Below are 18104 nucleotides of genomic sequence, written 5' to 3'. Positions count from 1 at the left end.
GGAACATTCTACAAGAGATCGTGCCTGTACATAAACAATGGTTCCCCTGCTGCACTTTTAGGATGAATGAAGCAACAAGCATCTTCTCATTTCAACACTAACCACCTCTTCCGCCAGTTTGTCAATATCCTAAGCATCAAATCCTATCTTGAAAATGACGCTGTGCCAACGGACGTTGCTCCCGTCACTATCCTGGAGAGAGTATCGGTGTTTACTTAAGAAATAGAGGTATACCAGTACGCCGGGATCACCTGAAGACAGCGGTTGGCTTGAATTCTTCAGAGTTCCAACTTCACATCGCTCGTTCTATGTTTATGTTTAATGCGCAAGTCTGCAACAGAACTCACACCAAGGGCGGAGGCAAGGCGCCCGTCGTGCCCACGAAGCTACAGGAGAAGCTTCCTGTGAGCGTTGAGCGTGCGGTCTCTAACGCCATTCACAGCACCGATGACACTGGTGGCCTGCACCGAAAGCAGTAAATGGTTGCTTAGGATTGGTAATGAGATTGAAAGTCTTAGAATTTCAGTTTCATCTCTTATATCAGGCTTAACGCTTTGCCTTATCCCTGCTCGGGAGTACTATTTGAGGCTATTCTCTACCTGCACCACATTACTGGACTCAAAGTATCGGTTACACGTGGCCAGGGTCCATTGTTTGTCGCGAGTGAAAGCATCGTGTCCTCAATGAACAAAGTCGATAACACTAACACCAAAGCTCTTAAATGAATGCTAAAAGCCTTCCTGCACCCCCGTAGCTCGTATTTAACTCAACAATTTCCGATCATGGCAGCCTCATAGGGAGGGCGGCTATTATAGGCACGAGCTACAGCCTTGCTCTCCTGGACGCAGATGGCGAAGACAAATCAGCTTGGCAACCCAAGTAACGGCCGAAAGGTTGCAATTAAAGTTGTGGGATCTCCTTTAAAACCATTGCCGGCAGCGTTACGCCAAATATTACACAAAAGCTGAAGAGGGGGGGGGACTCATAGCGCCACAGAGGCTGGACCGCTTTGACCTATTAGAGGGAGCAGGTGGAGGCCAAAGCGCGAGAAAATGAAAGTTTACGCTATGTTTCAGAGAGCTAGTAGCTCATTGGAAGTCACCAAAGCAACGAGAGCATGACATCATCAGTCAATTAGCACCGTTCTACCAATGCCGATAGCTTCTTGGGCTCCAGGTTCGAAGCCTTGTCAAGTGCCGGTCAGGACAGAGAACTTGATAAGAAATAGTGACTATTAAATCTCGGGCTGATATTGAGATTGGCCCTGATTACATAGTGCCTAGCTGTGTCCGGTTACGATCTAAGCGCGACGATGTGAATGAGCGCTTGACACTGAGCCCGGCATCGATTCATGTGAAACAACATGCTTCCAAGTCTGTGCGTTGAACATGGCAATCTGTAGTTATCGTTAGGGCATGTTCTCAGTCCAACCGGTGATATTAACCTCTCAGGTGACTGGTCGTGTGAATACCACGGTGTCTGCCCGGAGCTTCCCGTATCGACTGGATGCCGATTCATCATGGTGTCCTCTGTATCCTGGGAGGCTTCTTGCTGGGTTGTTGCAATGTAGCGTAGCGATAGAGCGATTGCAGAGGTTGCTGCACAGCCAGGACCAGCCTTGTCGCTAGGACTATGACGAGGTATGCGACAGGGGTAAACTGATATGAAAGGAAATCCGTTTTCCAGGGGAACCCCATGCTTGTTGACCCTTGTTTCAATTCCCCTTTTTGATGCGGTTGTGGCCCACTGCGTCACTGTCACTTCCAGGTCAGAGTAAAAGTCAACCCTTCAGGCTGGGCTGGGATGGTGCACCGGAGGTATGAGGCCAAAGTACCGACGTTGTCTTGCCAAACACCTCCACTGGCGTCTGGCGGGGCGCTCATCGTGTCCTGTGTGTAGAGGAACTCCCGCACTTCCCTTCTCCCAGTCCCAATGGTGCCCTGTATCTTGCGCCCTGGGCTGCTTCACTCAGATTACCTTTCACTTGGCAGCACAAACACCAGACCGGCCAGGAATACAAGAGGCACAGCGACCTCCTTCTTCCCCACGAAGAAGTCATTGATCAATCTCACCATCGTCTCATCAAGAACCTATTCAGGCACTCACCATTTCCACTTTCCAGCTTGTGCTTCCTTGCAATACGTCTGGCGTTAATCAAATCTCTCATACAACTACTATCACTACTGCTCGATCTTACTCAACACTACCAAACCTCACGAGCTGAGTCAATCGTACTCGGCTCTCTTCACAACTATTCGAAGCTACTCAAGCTACACCACACCACAGTCAACATGCCTGCTCAGCGACCTTCGCAACTCCCTCCTTGCCCCGGCCCGCCTCCAAGCTGCCCTCTGCCTCCACTGCCCAGGCAAGGCTAAACAGATGGATAACTCTAGCGGCGGTCGAACGACAAAATTCTCTCGTCGGCTCGACCTCTGGAAATCATCGGCTTCAGTCTCCGCCTCTTACAACAACATGACTCTTGGCTTTGACCAGTTCCAGGGTGCAGCAACCTCTCGTCCTTGGTTGAACAGGCAATGGGCAAGGTTTGCCTGGGTCTAGTCAGGCCTTCGTGATGGGGCGTGTGCGCACATGCATATGCACATGCCAGTCCCGCAACTCCAACATAACCCGATCTCGTTTTCGCATGTACCTCATTAATCTCAACCATATTGGGTTCTTGTGAGCTGACCTTGACCCGGTCAGTCATCTGCCAATAGCATCGCCCCCTCATCTCATATATTCGGCCGTCGAATCAATCTACCTGCCTCTACCGGATCTTCATAACACCGTTCTGGGCTGCTCAACCAACCCAGGCGCGCACGACCCGGCCACACGGCCGACCTTTTATAGCCACACACTTCTTTCGTCCTTTTTGCTGTACCGACCGGACTCTTCAACTTCACTTCTTTGCGTGCATCTTTCATCACAAGCGCATCATTATTTCACTAACCCTTGTCACTAAATTATCTAATAACGTTGACTTTTATCTCACTTTTCCTCTTCTCTACTTCGTTTCATCACGATTCGGGAAGACATTTTTCCACGGGTTTGAGGAACTGTATAGATTGAGAGGCATTATCACAGTGTATTACAAATACACCGCAAAGTCTGCTGCGTTAGCAGTCTCTTTTCGCGTTGCACTGTGTCACGTGTATGTCGGACGGAATCCGGGCCTCTCCGCCAGGCGACTCGGTGGAAGGACATATCCTGCTTACCTCCAAGTTGACACTCTCTATTACTCGTGTAGAGATCCGTTTCATAGGTACGCTCGGATGTTACCTTATCTGTGCTCTGCTTGACAAAACCATAGATCTTCAACGGGTATTTGTAACTCCCACGGATCCAGGCATCTGCAATCAGGCTTGCAAACAAATAAATCAAATCAGATCGGCGGTCTAATTTGACTTGATTTGGATATGAAGATTGGCGATTTGCATTAATTTGGATCGATTTGGATCGATTTGGAAATCTGAATAACCCCACTTTTCTTAGTCCGTTAATACCGGGGAGGACTAGTGCCATTAGATGTTATTTGTTGATCAGCAAACTCAACACTGCGACAGGTTCTAGAGCTCTCTGTGCCCGAAACCAGGCTTGCTCTTCTCCTCTCGTTGCTTTCTATTTTTTCAAGTCGTTGCTCCCTTCAATCTCCCGTCCCCGGTGGTGCGTTTGCTGGGTTGCTGCCGTTCGCGGCAGGCACCTGGCCATGATGTTTATCAATACCCGACTTTTTCGTGATACAGTTGCGTGAGAACTCACCACAGATGTCGTTACCCCTGGAGGGCAGTCAGTTAGCTCAAATAGCCAGGATACAAAGTACGCCTACCAATACTGCCTGCTAACAATCGTCGGTAGGCACCTTCGCTCCGTCTTCATATATTTGGGGCACCACGATTGCACTAGGTGATAATAGTGCTGGCAGCTCAGCTCTTTCTGTGTGAGGCAGGTGTCAGTAAGGAACGCGACAATCGGAGCAGTTCTCACATAGATGTAATTGCACATCTTTCCACGGGTCCGCTGTGGTGAAAACAAGCGTTAAATTAGAGTCCTCAAGAAAGAAGCCGTACTATCACGGCGCATCACTACAGGTAGAGAGGACTCAGTCAGATCCCGTGGAAGATTCCTTTATATATGACCTCACCACTGATTGAGACGGGAAGGCATTTTTTGGGAGAGATTGAGGTCGTGGCAGCCGCATTAGGGGACGCAGACGGTGCTCATTCGTTGTGCAGCCTCGAAGCAAGATCATCTGAGGCTCCTTGAGCCAGGTTGGTGGGCGTACGTACCTCGGCAATAAGGCGACGGGCGACAGGAGAATACATTGCCAAGAAACTTAGAAAGCAAGGGAAGGTTCGTGAATGAAAGTTGCCAGGATCCAATCATCCCCAGTTGGCTGCCGCCACGGATCGTGCTAGAATGTTTTCTCAATTCATTGGTACTGAGGATAGAGGGGAACCGACCAGTGTGCAGCTTTGTCACAATCCTTGCCACAGCTGCCGTCATCTGGAGAAACCGCAATGCCACTTGACGTGTTATTTTCTCAATTCGTGCACAATCACATGCGATACGGAGTGAAGAAAAAGGTCAACCGGTCAATGCGCAGTTTTATCACAATTCTTATCACAGCTATCATCATAGCTGTCCCAAGTCTTCAGCTGCCCGAACGAAACCGAATGTGTGGCGCTGCGATCGAAGCTTTCCGTCGCAGGGCCGTTATAGCCATTCATAGAATCGAAGGAATGGAGTGGTAGTACAGGAAAATTCTCGAATCGGCCTTATGCAGCTTACCATTTAGAGCGGGGGATATACTTAGCCACACTGAACCCTATATCATTGAGGTTAAGACTATCGCATATCTATGTCATTATAACCAATGTGGCGACGAGGCTTTACTCTGCACTTAAGGAAGGCGGATGGTCGGCGATGAGAAAGGTCAACAAGACGCAATCAAGAGGGTATTTTAGGGCAAAATTTCCTTGCATGAAACTCAACCTCACTGTTAACCTGTCGCTATCTATTAAGGCTATAACAATGGAGAAGGTTACCTAACAGAGGCTTTATGATAGCTTATGAGATAAAAAGCTGAGTGGGATCTTGGCTCAACGACCAGAGGCAGCCTAGGTCAAAGCCGTCAAAGGGAGGCCTTTGGAGGAGGCCAGCGGTAACAGGGACGTGAGGAGCCCGAGACGTCGGAGTGTAAGGTTGACTTGGTACGGATGTAGTGTGTGTAATGCGACGCCTGGCTGGCGAACTGGCACGGGCCGTCCCCACTGGATCACCTCTGAGGTAGCTGCACGACAGCGCTGCCCTCAAATCAAACAAATCAAATCCGTGGTCATATTTGATTTATTTGACACTTTTTGGCACTGGATTTGTTGTTTGAGATATTTGATCAAACATTTCAAATGTTCCAAATCTCAGCGCCGTGGTTCTCCGATGTTATTCCCGGCCTCCCAGCGGGGCTATTTGTTGCGACCCTAGACCTCGAGTACGCGAACCTCATCTCTTCAGCCAATCGCTACTTGCCACCAAAGACCAAGCCAAACCCCCACCAGCCGGAATACATCCAACCTTCACCAAAAGATCATCTCCTAGGCACCATGCACGATCTCAAGTGCAGGCTGTGCTTATCGGCAATTTCATAGACCGCAACTGGAAAACGGTCAAAAAAAGCCTCTTAACCATGATAGGTTTCCTGGTACATTCATTTAGTTGCCATTCCCAGAATGGACTACCCTAGTTTTATAGACAATGATCGTTCTGGTTCTTCACCTCTCCTAATCGCGCTTGACGGCTAAGGGCGAGCAAAACCAGGCCGGTCGAGAAGGGGTTAGTTGGCCGTCTGTCTCCATTGGATTAAGCATTATTGATTGAGGACGACTACGCGCTGTGACAAATAAACATCAACAATGACGCGATGCTTGGTGTTGTGGGGCTTACAGGGGGTTAGCGCACTGATGTGTGAGCTTGTATGATGGTTCTGATTGGCCTGGTCTAAGTGCCAGATCCTTGGCACATTCTAAGTACCGGGTAGGTTGTGAAGAATGACGCCCATGAGCCTGGCCAACTATGTTCCCAGGCATCATATCCTATATCAAATATATCAAATGTTATTTCAAATCCAGGATTTTGGACTTGTTTGTTTGAAATAAGATTTCGAGATATTTGATTGATTTGTTTGGCAATTTGTTTGATTGCATTTGATTTGCGGGCAGCGCTGCCGCACGAGGGTCGCTCTAGAGGTGGCTAGAATATATATTTCCGGGATATAATCATTATCTAAAGTAGGGACAGTAGTGCTAGACAGCAGCCAACGACGGGAAGGTAGTTAGTCAAGGTATGTTGATACGGACGGCAAAGCCCGCCTTTTACTCATTCCAGCGAAAGTGTCGTCGCGCCGGAAATTCTCTGCTACGGGCGCAATCGTCCCGTTCTTGATTCCCAGTGCGACAGCTTTCACCGTATTTGCACTCAAACGTGTCGCCGCGATGCAGCGTCAAGAACTGGACCGTACGCGGGGCCAAGAAGGCTCACAAGAAGCGCTTCAATCCGTACCCCGCCCCACCCTATCCCTGTCATCACAGCAGTACGAGCGGGGTACCGATAGCTTCAATTACCAACCTGTCACAACCAAGCTACTATACAAATCATTGCAATTGATCAATGAATACACCTCCAGATCCCGACCAAAAACAAGAAGTTGATTCCTATGATGTTAAGAGCTTCTGCAAGCAACACAAGGCCCCCGCACGGGCACCCCGGGAAAGCCTGCCAGCATGCAGGCGAGGACGAAGACGGTAAGGTGTAAAGTATGGTTTAAGCCATCTGCGACTCCACTACAATCGACGATGTCATCAGTCTTTCCAGTGCCCCGGACAAACGTATTCCGAACAGTTGACCCTGGCCATATCACTGGCCAGCAGCCGCATTCAAGTATCCATTTCTCGCCGTACTGTGCTCCTATCCCTTGGACAGTGCTAAGGCTAGTGGGCGTACCTTGGCCAATAAGAAGCCAATGATAAAAAGAGACTTAATAAGATACCTGGTCAAGAGCGCAATTTGCGAGATTGAAGTACTCTTTAGCTATTATGGCGATAGGTACGCCTTAACGCTGCCCAAGTGAATCTAAATAAAGCTAGGCGTCTGAAGTGGAGAGATTTAAGTTTAACGGCCGAAGGGCCTCCCGGTCCGGGGGAAAGGTCCGGCGGGGAAGAGGCAAGAAAGAACTAGGTTCACAAGATAGAGCGTACCCATAACATGTGATATTGAGGTTTCGTGCATGTGATTGGTTCATCTTCATTGTGGTACGGACGCATGTTCGAAAGGCCGGGTTGACTTGGCGATAGTTGATGCATAAAGAAGAAATACGCAACCTCCTTAACGGTAATGAAGCTAGCGTAATCGAGGAGTGATGATAATCATATAAACGGCAAAAAGGCGGGGCATCGGGAGAGAACTTATAGCACGGGAAGCAGACAAGTGAATGATATAATGAAGGAAGATTACAGGTGGGGTTGGGGGTTCCCCTTCAAAGTAATTAGAGTCCTTAGACTATGTCTGAGACTTGACGGCTGCGGCTTAACTAAAGCATTTCTAACACCTGAGCTTACTCCCTCAAGTCCGTGACGAATGTATTACCGTATAATCTGAGTAAATTGAGTAGCGCCTGTGGATCTCGCTAGCGATATTCTGCACTTATAATTGGTCAACAAGGGAATAAAGGGCGGATATAAGCTATCAAGTTTGATTGGTCAAATAGGCATAGTGGAATTTTACTAGTGGGATCCACAGGCACTACTCAATTTACTCAGATTATCTCTTTGAGCGGCATAAGGCTCCGGCAGGTCACTCGCCCCACATTGCTTACTAACAACACTAGTACCTGCGGTGTACGTGAAGTTCTCGTCAGACAGCTTCTTCATTCAACACAGCCAAAATCATCAAAATCCTCATACAAATTGACCCTAACGCGTCTTAATTAAAACGATGAGCTCCCAAGAGATACCTGATTATATAGATGATCACAGCTTTGATACCCCGCCTTTGAGGGCGGCTGATGACCCCACCGGCGTGCCTAATTTTCCGCCCGAAGAGGGCTGCGGTGATGATTTTCAACCTTTCAACCTAGAATATCGTGATTTCAAGATCAACCCTCTACCCAAGGAACCACTTGAATTATTCCAGCTTTTCGTACCTATTTCCCTTGTACAGTCATGGATTAAATACACCAATAGCTGGGTCACTCACTTACTTGAAAATGGCATTATTGACAACTGGAATACCCCCCTTTCCAAACAGTCCCGCATTCTCAAGTGGGAAGGCATCTCCACCGCAACAGCTTATGTATGGCTTGGGGTCCTTATTTACCTAGGAATTCATAGGGAAATATCGATCAAAGACCATTGGAAGTCCCCTAGCCTAGGAGATCAGCGCCCTCTTCACTCAATCATCAAGTTCATGCCGTTACGGAAGTTCGAGCTGATCACGAGGTATTTCCGCACTTTTGACTACACCAAGCTCGATGTGAGGGATGAGAGCGACCTTCCAAAGACCTTCCAAGCGGCTGAAGAGTGGTCTAATCACATACAAAGCGTGTCTATCGAGCTCTATTCTCCAGGGACTAACCTCACTGTAGATGAGTGTATGATCCCTTTTACAGGCAGATCAAAAGAGACAACAGTCGTCAAGAATAAACCCACGCCCGTGGGGTTTAAAGTCTGGGTTATCGCCCAACAGGGCTTCTTTCTGCAGTGGCTTTGGCACGTGAAGGCATCACCATACAAGGCTGTTATAGTCGAGCTACCTACACCAACGCCGTACGGCAAGAAGGGAAAGCTACGGACCGAGATTCCTCTCAACAATACACAAAGCGTCGTGGTTCACCTACTAAAAAGGCTATCAACGCAGACACATCACGTCTTCACGGATAACCTCTTCTCGTCGCCGCAGCTCTTCCGCCTTCTTCGGCAGCTTGGCCACGGTGCCACAGGCACGGCACGCCCTAACTGCGGCATCACCACCGAGATGAAGCATATAAAAGAGACCGGAAAAGCTCCTGACGGCATAGCTTTGCAATATAATGAGGTATATTTGATCCCGACACAAGATAAACAGGTATGGATAGCTTTACCTGTATTTCCCTTACTAATTTGTCCTTTTCCTTTCTCCCTAGGTCATCCAAATCGCTTGGAAAGATAGCAGCATCGTGCTCTTCCTTTCAACTGTGCTTAGCGGAGCCCCTCACGAGCGCACACCAAAAAAGAGGAAAAAGCCCGCCAAAAGAGGCACAAAGGCAGAGTCACAGCGCCTGCAGCAGGTCTTCAATGGTGATAGCTTCAAGATAATCCCTATTCCTACTGTTGCCGCTCAGTATAACGATGAAATGAATCACGTTGACCGCGGCGATCAGATACGGTCTTATACAACATATCAGCACCGATTCCGGCGCGGTCCTTGGCAAGCGTTGCTTTGGTCTTTCCTCCTTGAAGTCGCACTTGCGAATAGCTTCATTTTACAGAAGAAAACACGGCAGCCTCGTTGGAAGCCCTATAGCACGCTTAAAGCTTGGAAGGAGTGCATTTATAATGCCATTTTCAACAGATACGCAACTGAAAGTCACATAAGGAAGAGAGGCCGTAAAGGAATGGAAGAAGACATCGAGGATACAGAAGCACGGCAAATTCACCTACAAAGAGATATCAATCATGTCCATCGGGGCATACATTCAAGCTGCCTAGCTTGCAAAGGCTTCCGGCAGGGTCAGGCCCGACCCTTTAAAAGGAAGAAGGAAAAAGGAGGTTATCTACAGCCGATATCAGGAAATGAACGAAGGGTGCAGACCGTGTACGGCTGCAAAGTATGTGATGTAGCTATTTGTAACACGGCTGACTGCTGGTACTTCTATCACACGCAAATTTAGGTGTGTGAGAATGTACTTCAAGTAGCGCTCATTTTGATAGGTCCTACACCCCTGTCGTGACCCCGCCGGAGCTTTATGCCGCCTGAAGAGATAGCCAAGAAGGAAAGGATTCGTCTGTCCAGCCAATGGCGAGAACCCCTTTCCGCCAAGTGAGATTTTCATTTTGGATCATACGACAAAGCTCCCGTTGATTCAGTTACTGATACAGTATCCCCAGAACTGTGTTAAGCCTCCCTCGCGTTCGCTGACAGGGATTTGCACCAATAAGAGCTATCTTCCTAGACTATACCTTTATTAACACTGATCTTCGCTGAGCCCTCATGACCACTTATCACAAGAGTATATTGTAGAACTCGAGAAATACAGGCTCTTGGCACAGTGGATATAACCACATGCAAGACTGGTCAATGGCTACTCTGGATATCTCTTTAAGTGGCACAAGACTGCAATGCCGTCACGACAGGGAGGCCAGACCAATCAAAATGAGCAAATCAGCTGATACAGGCCGGCTTGTACTCTCATTGCTATAGAAGGTTAGTCAGCGCTGCCCACAAATCAAACAAATCAAATCCGGGGTCATATTTGAGATATTTGATAGCCCGCGATGCTCGATTTGTGGTTTGAAATATTTATTCAAATATTTCAAATATTTCAAACCTCACCATTTGTGCACTTAGCTCATCTCTCCTAGCCACTATTAGGCTTAGCTCACCGCACTACCCCTGCCTAACCCCAGTCATCGATGCATTGTAGCTGTCAGCGGCGTCAACTTGAAGGGTGGGGGAGGGTTGGGCACGCGTCGGGAGAAGTAAAACAGGCTGCCAACGACGCGATCTATCGATGTGGGGGCGAAGAGGGGAAATATTAGGAAGCTACTTTCTCTTTGGCGGGTCTGGGAATGACGATGGGGGTAGCTCACTAATGGGTAGTATCGCGAAGACTCTGATTGGCCAGATCCACTCCCCAGGCATTGACCAGGTTCCGGGTAGGCTATAAAGGGGCACTCATCAGCGAAGCAGGTTAGATCCCCAATCTTATATCCTGTATCAAATATATCAAATGTTATTTCAAATCCGGTATTTTGCATTTGTTTGATTTGAAATAAGATTTTGGCATATTTGATTGATTTGTTTGGCAGTTTGTTTGATTGGATTTGATTTGTGGGCAGCGCTGAGGTTAGTAGCAATTAGACTAGCTGGATTAGATAGCTATACCGCAATAGAGGTAGACATGTTACAGAGGAATAACAGCCTTTTCAGAGCTGTCTCTGGCAGATTCTTTGTAACCTTCTTGTACCTAGGGTCAAGTGGGTCGAGTGACCTGTTACAGTCTTGTGCCGCTCAAAGAGATAAGGAGATAAGAAAGGTTACTACATGTGTAATTGGGTTGTTTGTGGGCGTGGCTTCGCGCTAGACTGTTTAACGTCCATGATGCAGAAGAACGGGGTAAAAAGTGGAAATGGCAAGAGCGTGAATTCCTCGAGTTTCTACGATAACAGAAGACGATCTTATCGCGGCGATAAATTGAGGGTCTTGCTAGTACCATAACACTGGGGTAAGGATACCTTCGGAAGGCTTAACACAATTAAGGGTATCTCTTTGAGCGGTGCAAGACTCCAAGGCGGTCACGACAGGGGTCTAGAGCGAATCAAAATTAGCGCAACAATCGGTACCTCCACCCACACCTAAAATAGCGTGTGATAGAAGTACCAGCAGTTTTCATTGTTACAAATCGCTACATTACATACTTTACAGCCGTACCTGCTCTTCTGAATTTGGTTATTTCCTGATACCGGCTGTAAATAACCTCCTTTTATCTTCCTTTTTTTGAAGGGTCGGGGCTGACCCTGCCGGAAGCCCTTGCAAGCTAGGCAGGGGGAATTTGATCCTCTGTTGACGTGATTGATATCTCTTTGTAGGTGTTTTTGCCGTGCTTCTGTATCTTCGATGTCTTCTTCTAACCCTGTGCAGCCTCTCTTCCTGGTATGACTTTCTGAAGCATATCTGTTGAAAATAGCGTTATAGATGCACTCCTTCCAGTCTTTTAATGTTACATAAGGCTTCCAATGAGGCTGTTGTGTGCGAAGCTGCAAAATGAAGCTATTCGCAAGTGCGACTTCAAGAAGGAAAGACCAAAGCAGCGCCTGCCAAGGACCGCGGCGGAAGCGATGTTCATATGTTGTATATGACCGTATCTGATCGCCGCGGTCAACGTGATTCATTTCATCGTTATATGCAGCGGCAACAGTAGGAATAGGGATCATCTTGAAGCTATCTCCGTTGAAGACCTGCTGCAGGCGCCGTGCCTCTGCCTTCGTGCCTCTTTTGGCGGGCAATTTCCTCTTTTTTGGTGTGCGCTCGTGAGGAGCTCCGCTATGCACAGTTGAAAGGAAGAGCACGATATTGCTATCTTTCCAGGCGATTTGGATGACCTAGAGGAGATAAAAAGGGACAAATTAGTAAGGGAAATACATATAAAGTTATCTATACCTGTTTATCTTGTGTCGGGATTAATATTACCTCATTATACTCCAAAGGCCGGCCATCAGGAGCCTTTCCGGTCTCTTTTATATGCTTCATCTCGGTGGTGATGCCGCAGTTAGGGCGTGCCGTGCCTGTGGCACCGTATCCAAGCTGCCGAAGATGGCGGAAGAGATGCGGCGAGGAAAATAGGTTATCTGTAAAGACGTGATATGTCTGTATTGGCAGCCTTTTTAGTAGGTGAACTACGATGCTCTGTGTATTGCTGAGAGGGATCTCGGTCTGAAGCTTTCCCTGCTTGCCGTATGGCTTTGGTATAGGTAGCTCGACGATAACAGCTTTATATGGTGATGCCTTTACATGCCAAAGCCACTGCAGAAAGTAGCCCTGTTGCGCAATAACCCAGACTTTAAACCCTACCGGCGTAGGTTTATTCTTGACGACTGTTGTCTCTTTGGATCTGCCTGTAAAAGGGATCATACACTCATCTACAGTCAGATTAGTCCCTGGAAGATAGAGCTCGGTAGACGCCTTCTGTATGTGGTCAGACCACTCTTTAGCCGCTTGGAAGGTCTTTGGAAGATCGCTCTCATCCCTCACATCGAGCTTGGTGTAGTCAAAAGTGCGGAAATACCTCGTGATCAGCTCGAACTTAAGTAACGGCATGAACTTCGTAAAAGAGTGAAGAGGGCGCTGATCTCCTAGGCTAGGGGACTTCCAATGGTCTTTGATCGATATTTCCCTATGAATTCCTAGGTAAATCATGACTCCAAGCCATACATAGGCTGTTGCGATAGAGAGGCCTTCCCACTTAAGTATGCGTGAGTGTTCGGAAAGGGGTGTATTCCAGTTATCAATAACGGCATTTTCGAGCAAGTGAGTGACCCAGCTGTTGGTGTATTCGATCCATGACTGTACAAGGGAAATAGGTACGAAAAACTGGAATAATTCAAGTGGTTCCTGGGGCAGAGGGTTAATCTGAAAATCACGATATTCTAGGTTGAAAGGCTGAAAGTCAGAGCCTCTGCCTTCCTCAGGCGGAAAAATCGGCACCCCGGTGGGGTCGTTACGGCTGCGCCTTGAGTGAGGGTCAAAGCTGTGATCATCTAGGCTATCTTGTATCTTTAAAGAGCTCATTATTTTCTTTGAGACTTGTTAGGGTCAATTTATATGAGGATTTGTATGTATTGATTGAAGAAGCCGTCTGACGAGAACTTCTCGTACCCCGCAGGTACTTGTGTGATTAGATAAGCTAAGTGGGGCAAGTGACCCTTTGGAGTCTTGCACCGCTCAAAGAGATAATGCAAAAATAATACCGTATCTCTTCAGGCGGCATAAAGCTCCGGCGGGGTCACGACAGGGGTGTAGGACCTATCAAAATGAGCGCTACTTGAAGTACATTCTCACACACCTAAATTTGCGTGTGATAGAAGTACCAGCAGTCAGCCGTGTTACAAATAGCTACATCACATACTTTGCAGCCGTACACGGTCTGCACCCTTCGTTCATTTCCTGATATCGGCTGTAGATAACCTCCTTTTTCCTTCTTCCTTTTAAAGGGTCGGGCCTGACCCTGCCGGAAGCCTTTGCAAGCTAGGCAGCTTGAATGTATGCCCCGATGGACATGATTGATATCTCTTTGTAGGTGAATTTGCCGTGCTTCTGTATCCTCGATGTCTTCTTCCATTCCTTTACGGCCTCTCTTCCTTATGTGACTTTCAGTTGCGTATCTGTTGAAAATGGCATTATAAATGCACTCCTTCCAAGCTTTAAGCGTGCTATAGGGCTTCCAACGAGGCTGCCGTGTTTTCTTCTGTAAAATGAAGCTATTCGCAAGTGCGACTTCAAGGAGGAAAGACCAAAGCAACGCTTGCCAAGGACCGCGCCGGAATCGGTGCTGATATGTTGTATAAGACCGTATCTGATCGCCGCGGTCAACGTGATTCATTTCATCGTTATACTGAGCGGCAACAGTAGGAATAGGGATTATCTTGAAGCTATCACCATTGAAGACCTGCTGCAGGCGCTGTGACTCTGCCTTTGTGCCTCTTTTGGCGGGCTTTTTCCTCTTTTTTGGTGTGCGCTCGTGAGGGGCTCCGCTAAGCACAGTTGAAAGGAAGAGCACGATGCTGCTATCTTTCCAAGCGATTTGGATGACCTAGGGAGAAAGGAAAAGGACAAATTAGTAAGGGAAATACAGGTAAAGCTATCCATACCTGTTTATCTTGTGTCGGGATCAAATATACCTCATTATATTGCAAAGCTATGCCGTCAGGAGCTTTTCCGGTCTCTTTTATATGCTTCATCTCGGTGGTGATGCCGCAGTTAGGGCGTGCCGTGCCTGTGGCACCGTGGCCAAGCTGCCGAAGAAGGCGGAAGAGCTGCGGCGACGAGAAGAGGTTATCCGTGAAGACGTGATGTGTCTGCGTTGATAGCCTTTTTAGTAGGTGAACCACGACGCTTTGTGTATTGTTGAGAGGAATCTCGGTCCGTAGCTTTCCCTTCTTGCCGTACGGCGTTGGTGTAGGTAGCTCGACTATAACAGCCTTGTATGGTGATGCCTTCACGTGCCAAAGCCACTGCAGAAAGAAGCCCTGTTGGGCGATAACCCAGACTTTAAACCCCACGGGCGTGGGTTTATTCTTGACGACTGTTGTCTCTTTTGATCTGCCTGTAAAAGGGATCATACACTCATCTACAGTGAGGTTAGTCCCTGGAGAATAGAGCTCGATAGACACGCTTTGTATGTGATTAGACCACTCTTCAGCCGCTTGGAAGGTCTTTGGAAGGTCGCTCTCATCCCTCACATCGAGCTTGGTGTAGTCAAAAGTGCGGAAATACCTCGTGATCAGCTCGAACTTCCGTAACGGCATGAACTTGATGATTGAGTGAAGAGGGCGCTGATCTCCTAGGCTAGGGGACTTCCAATGGTCTTTGATCGATATTTCCCTATGAATTCCTAGGTAAATAAGGACCCCAAGCCATACATAAGCTGTTGCGGTGGAGATGCCTTCCCACTTGAGAATGCGGGACTGTTTGGAAAGGGGGGTATTCCAGTTGTCAATAATGCCATTTTCAAGTAAGTGAGTGACCCAGCTATTGGTGTATTTAATCCATGACTGTACAAGGGAAATAGGTACGAAAAGCTGGAATAATTCAAGTGGTTCCTTGGGTAGAGGGTTGATCTTGAAATCACGATATTCTAGGTTGAAAGGTTGAAAATCATCACCGCAGCCCTCTTCGGGCGGAAAATTAGGCACGCCGGTGGGGTCATCAGCCGCCCTCAAAGGCGGGGTATCAAAGCTGTGATCATCTATATAATCAGGTATCTCTTGGGAGCTCATCGTTTTAATTAAGACGCGTTAGGGTCAATTTGTATGAGGATTTTGATGATTTTGGCTGTGTTGAATGAAGAAGCTGTCTGACGAGAACTTCACGTACACCGCAGGTACTAGTGTTGTTAGTAAGCAATGTGGGGCGAGTGACCTGCCGGAGCCTTATGCCGCTCAAAGAGATAAGCCATCAGCGTGCCATTTAAGTTGCATTGATTTCAACCTTCCAAGTTCTTTCGGAGTGACCTGAGCCACCAAGTCTGACATGAAATAGGCACGTTTAAATACTCCGTAGTACCTATCGCCTGTAGTGTCTAGTGTCGATAATGTGTCGATTAGGCTAGCAGCAGAAAGATAAATTGCAAAGCGAGCAACCGCGCAGCTCGGGCCGGCGAGGATGTTAGAGAAAGAGTTGTCTCGCTCCGTTCGGCGACCTCATGGGGCCAGTCTGAGTGTTTTCAAACAACGTTTTTATAATAATACTGATCGTTATCTTTGAGACTGAATATTCGTAAGTGACTGAAGATGCATGGCGATGATAGAATTTTCAAAGTCACTAAAGTCCATACGGATTGCAATCAATCCATACAGGGGACGCGTTAGCTTCGGTACAACCACTTAAACTCAAACGAATTCGCGTAGAGGGAATGATATAACAAGGAAGCCAGCCAACCGGGAAGCCAGAATCCCACTTTGACTCGTTAAATTTAATCAGGGTGTCATATTGAGAGGCCTTTTTCTGGTGAAAGTGGATTGTGGCGAACCACAGCGATTGTGAGCCAATGATTATGCGTACAAACCACTTTCAGCGAAAGTAGGAGAAGTGATAGAGAAGTACACACTCTCTAATATGGGGAAAGAACATCGGCATCTCCTAACAACTCTCGCTGTCACATTCTCATCCGTCAAGGCGTCATAGAAGCATTCCTGTCTTGAACTAAAACAATCTGCGAGGAAAATCGCCTTAATTTTAATTCAGTTCAACTATTCCAATCTTTGTTTCTCGATGGTTGCAAGCAGGCATATTTTCTTCTAAGTGTGCCACATTGCAAGGCCTGAGGGCAAACTTGGCGTCAACGTTCTGCTCGAAACGTCGGATCCTACAATTCAGTCATTGACAGGCCGCTTGGAGGCAATTAAGCCAGCACGTAGTGCATAAGGGACAGCTACTAATCAATAGTTACCACTGGAGAAAGTCTTCAGCCCAGCGGGCTGACTCACTGATTCGTACACGGCTTATCGTCCTTTCGTTCTACCACGACTTCCTCATCTCCGGCCGGCCCTTCCATTCTACAACGTACTCTGCCTTCCCATGTCCTATTCGTCTGTCCAGCAATCACGCTCCTCAATGGTCTTCATAAGTGGCCTTCAACGTGAGGCCATTGAGAGCCATGGCTTGACCATTGAGAACTGATGCTTCTGAACATGTTCGACTATTTTTCTTTTTGTCTTTCTTCCTCCATTCTTTTCTTCTCCTTCTTTCTCTTCTTTCTCTTTTTTCCTTTTTTTTTTCTTAAAAAAAAAAATCCCCATTCCTTTCGGGACTGGAATTCACCCTCTCATGAGCAGAGGGCTTACATTTGCGTTACTTGTCGCTGGCTGGCCGCTCGAACGAGGAGACGGATTCCTAAAGCTCTGGTTACCGGCCATCGACTTATAGACGCATTCGGAAAACAAAGGAACCCTACAGAATCAGACAATAGAAAGTTGTCGTAGCAGTCAACGCACACATAAGCATGATTCTTCGTCGGTCAGCAAGGATGTTGTGAGGTGTGGTGTTAGATTTGTAACTCACAGCACTTCGTGTCTTGTTCTTTTTTCCAGCTCGAAACGCCAACACCAGCGAGAAATACAGGTCTTGAAATACGGAAATGCCCCACATTTTGCGAGTCGAAGGTGGCCGCAGCTTCTAAGCTTGTAATTGAGTACCTGACAATGGCTCGGTTTATAAATGGAGGTGCTAACTAGGCATTCCAGGAGGAGCCGCAGTTCTCTATCCGAATAAGCGAAGAGAGCAAAAGACAACATGCGTCAGAATGATGACAGATTGCAGATTCGACTAGAGCGGGGTCTGTCATGGCGGAGACGGCAGCGAGCTTGTGCAGCTTTATATTTCAGTCCCTAAAATCACCAGCCCCATCCCCTTACCATATTTTCTTGGCATGTGCTTTCCTCCCATCTGCTTTAAATCGCCGACTTATTCACTCATGTTTGTCAATCTTGTCCCAGGACACCATTTGCATTGAACGACGTGCCTCACCGTCATAGACGATTGAACCTGCATCATCGGCAAGCCAGAATACGACATCGACTGTACAAAGAGATGAACTTAGATCAGTCCCTTCATCGAGACGAGATGGATCCCCCTCC

At 47.6% G+C, this 18104-nt stretch overlaps 3 protein-coding genes across 3 annotated transcripts; 2 read left to right on the top strand and 1 right to left on the bottom strand.

The window, feature by feature from the left end:
- Positions 1-102: 102 nt before the first annotated feature.
- Positions 103-524, top strand: BKA55DRAFT_572411 (uncharacterized protein). Its single transcript, XM_046193141.1, has one exon. The coding sequence runs from the start codon at positions 309-311 to the stop codon at positions 477-479; it is 171 nt and encodes a 56-aa protein (XP_046048174.1). The 5' UTR covers positions 103-308; the 3' UTR covers positions 480-524.
- A 3122-nt stretch (positions 525-3646) lies between these two features.
- Positions 3647-4005, bottom strand: BKA55DRAFT_540839 (uncharacterized protein; the record flags this gene model as incomplete). The annotated part of the gene is made up of 2 exons (XM_046190305.1): positions 3647-3779; positions 3830-4005. 2 exons carry the CDS (start codon positions 4003-4005, stop codon positions 3647-3649), a joined length of 309 nt encoding a protein of 102 aa, XP_046048173.1.
- Positions 4006-5301: 1296 nt separating this feature from the next.
- Positions 5302-5838, top strand: BKA55DRAFT_572392 (uncharacterized protein; the record flags this gene model as incomplete). Its single annotated transcript, XM_046193140.1, has 1 exon — positions 5302-5838. A coding segment is annotated over exon 1 (190 nt), but the record flags the coding sequence as incomplete, so codon positions are not given.
- Between the last annotated feature and the right edge of the window lie 12266 nt (positions 5839-18104).

Source organism: Fusarium redolens (assembly GCF_020744475.1).
Source record: "Fusarium redolens strain MPI-CAGE-AT-0023 chromosome Unknown BKA55scaffold_10, whole genome shotgun sequence".
In the NCBI taxonomy this organism is placed as follows: Eukaryota; Fungi; Ascomycota; class Sordariomycetes; order Hypocreales; family Nectriaceae; genus Fusarium; species Fusarium redolens.
The sequence above is the reverse complement of the archived record's forward strand: the minus strand, read 5'-3'. Positions and strand labels throughout refer to the sequence as shown.

Excerpts from the sequence above, each read along its gene's own strand:
- BKA55DRAFT_572411 (XM_046193141.1), top strand. The coding sequence starts at position 309 with ATGTTTATGTTTAATGCGCAAGTCTGCAACAGAACTCACACCAAGGGC.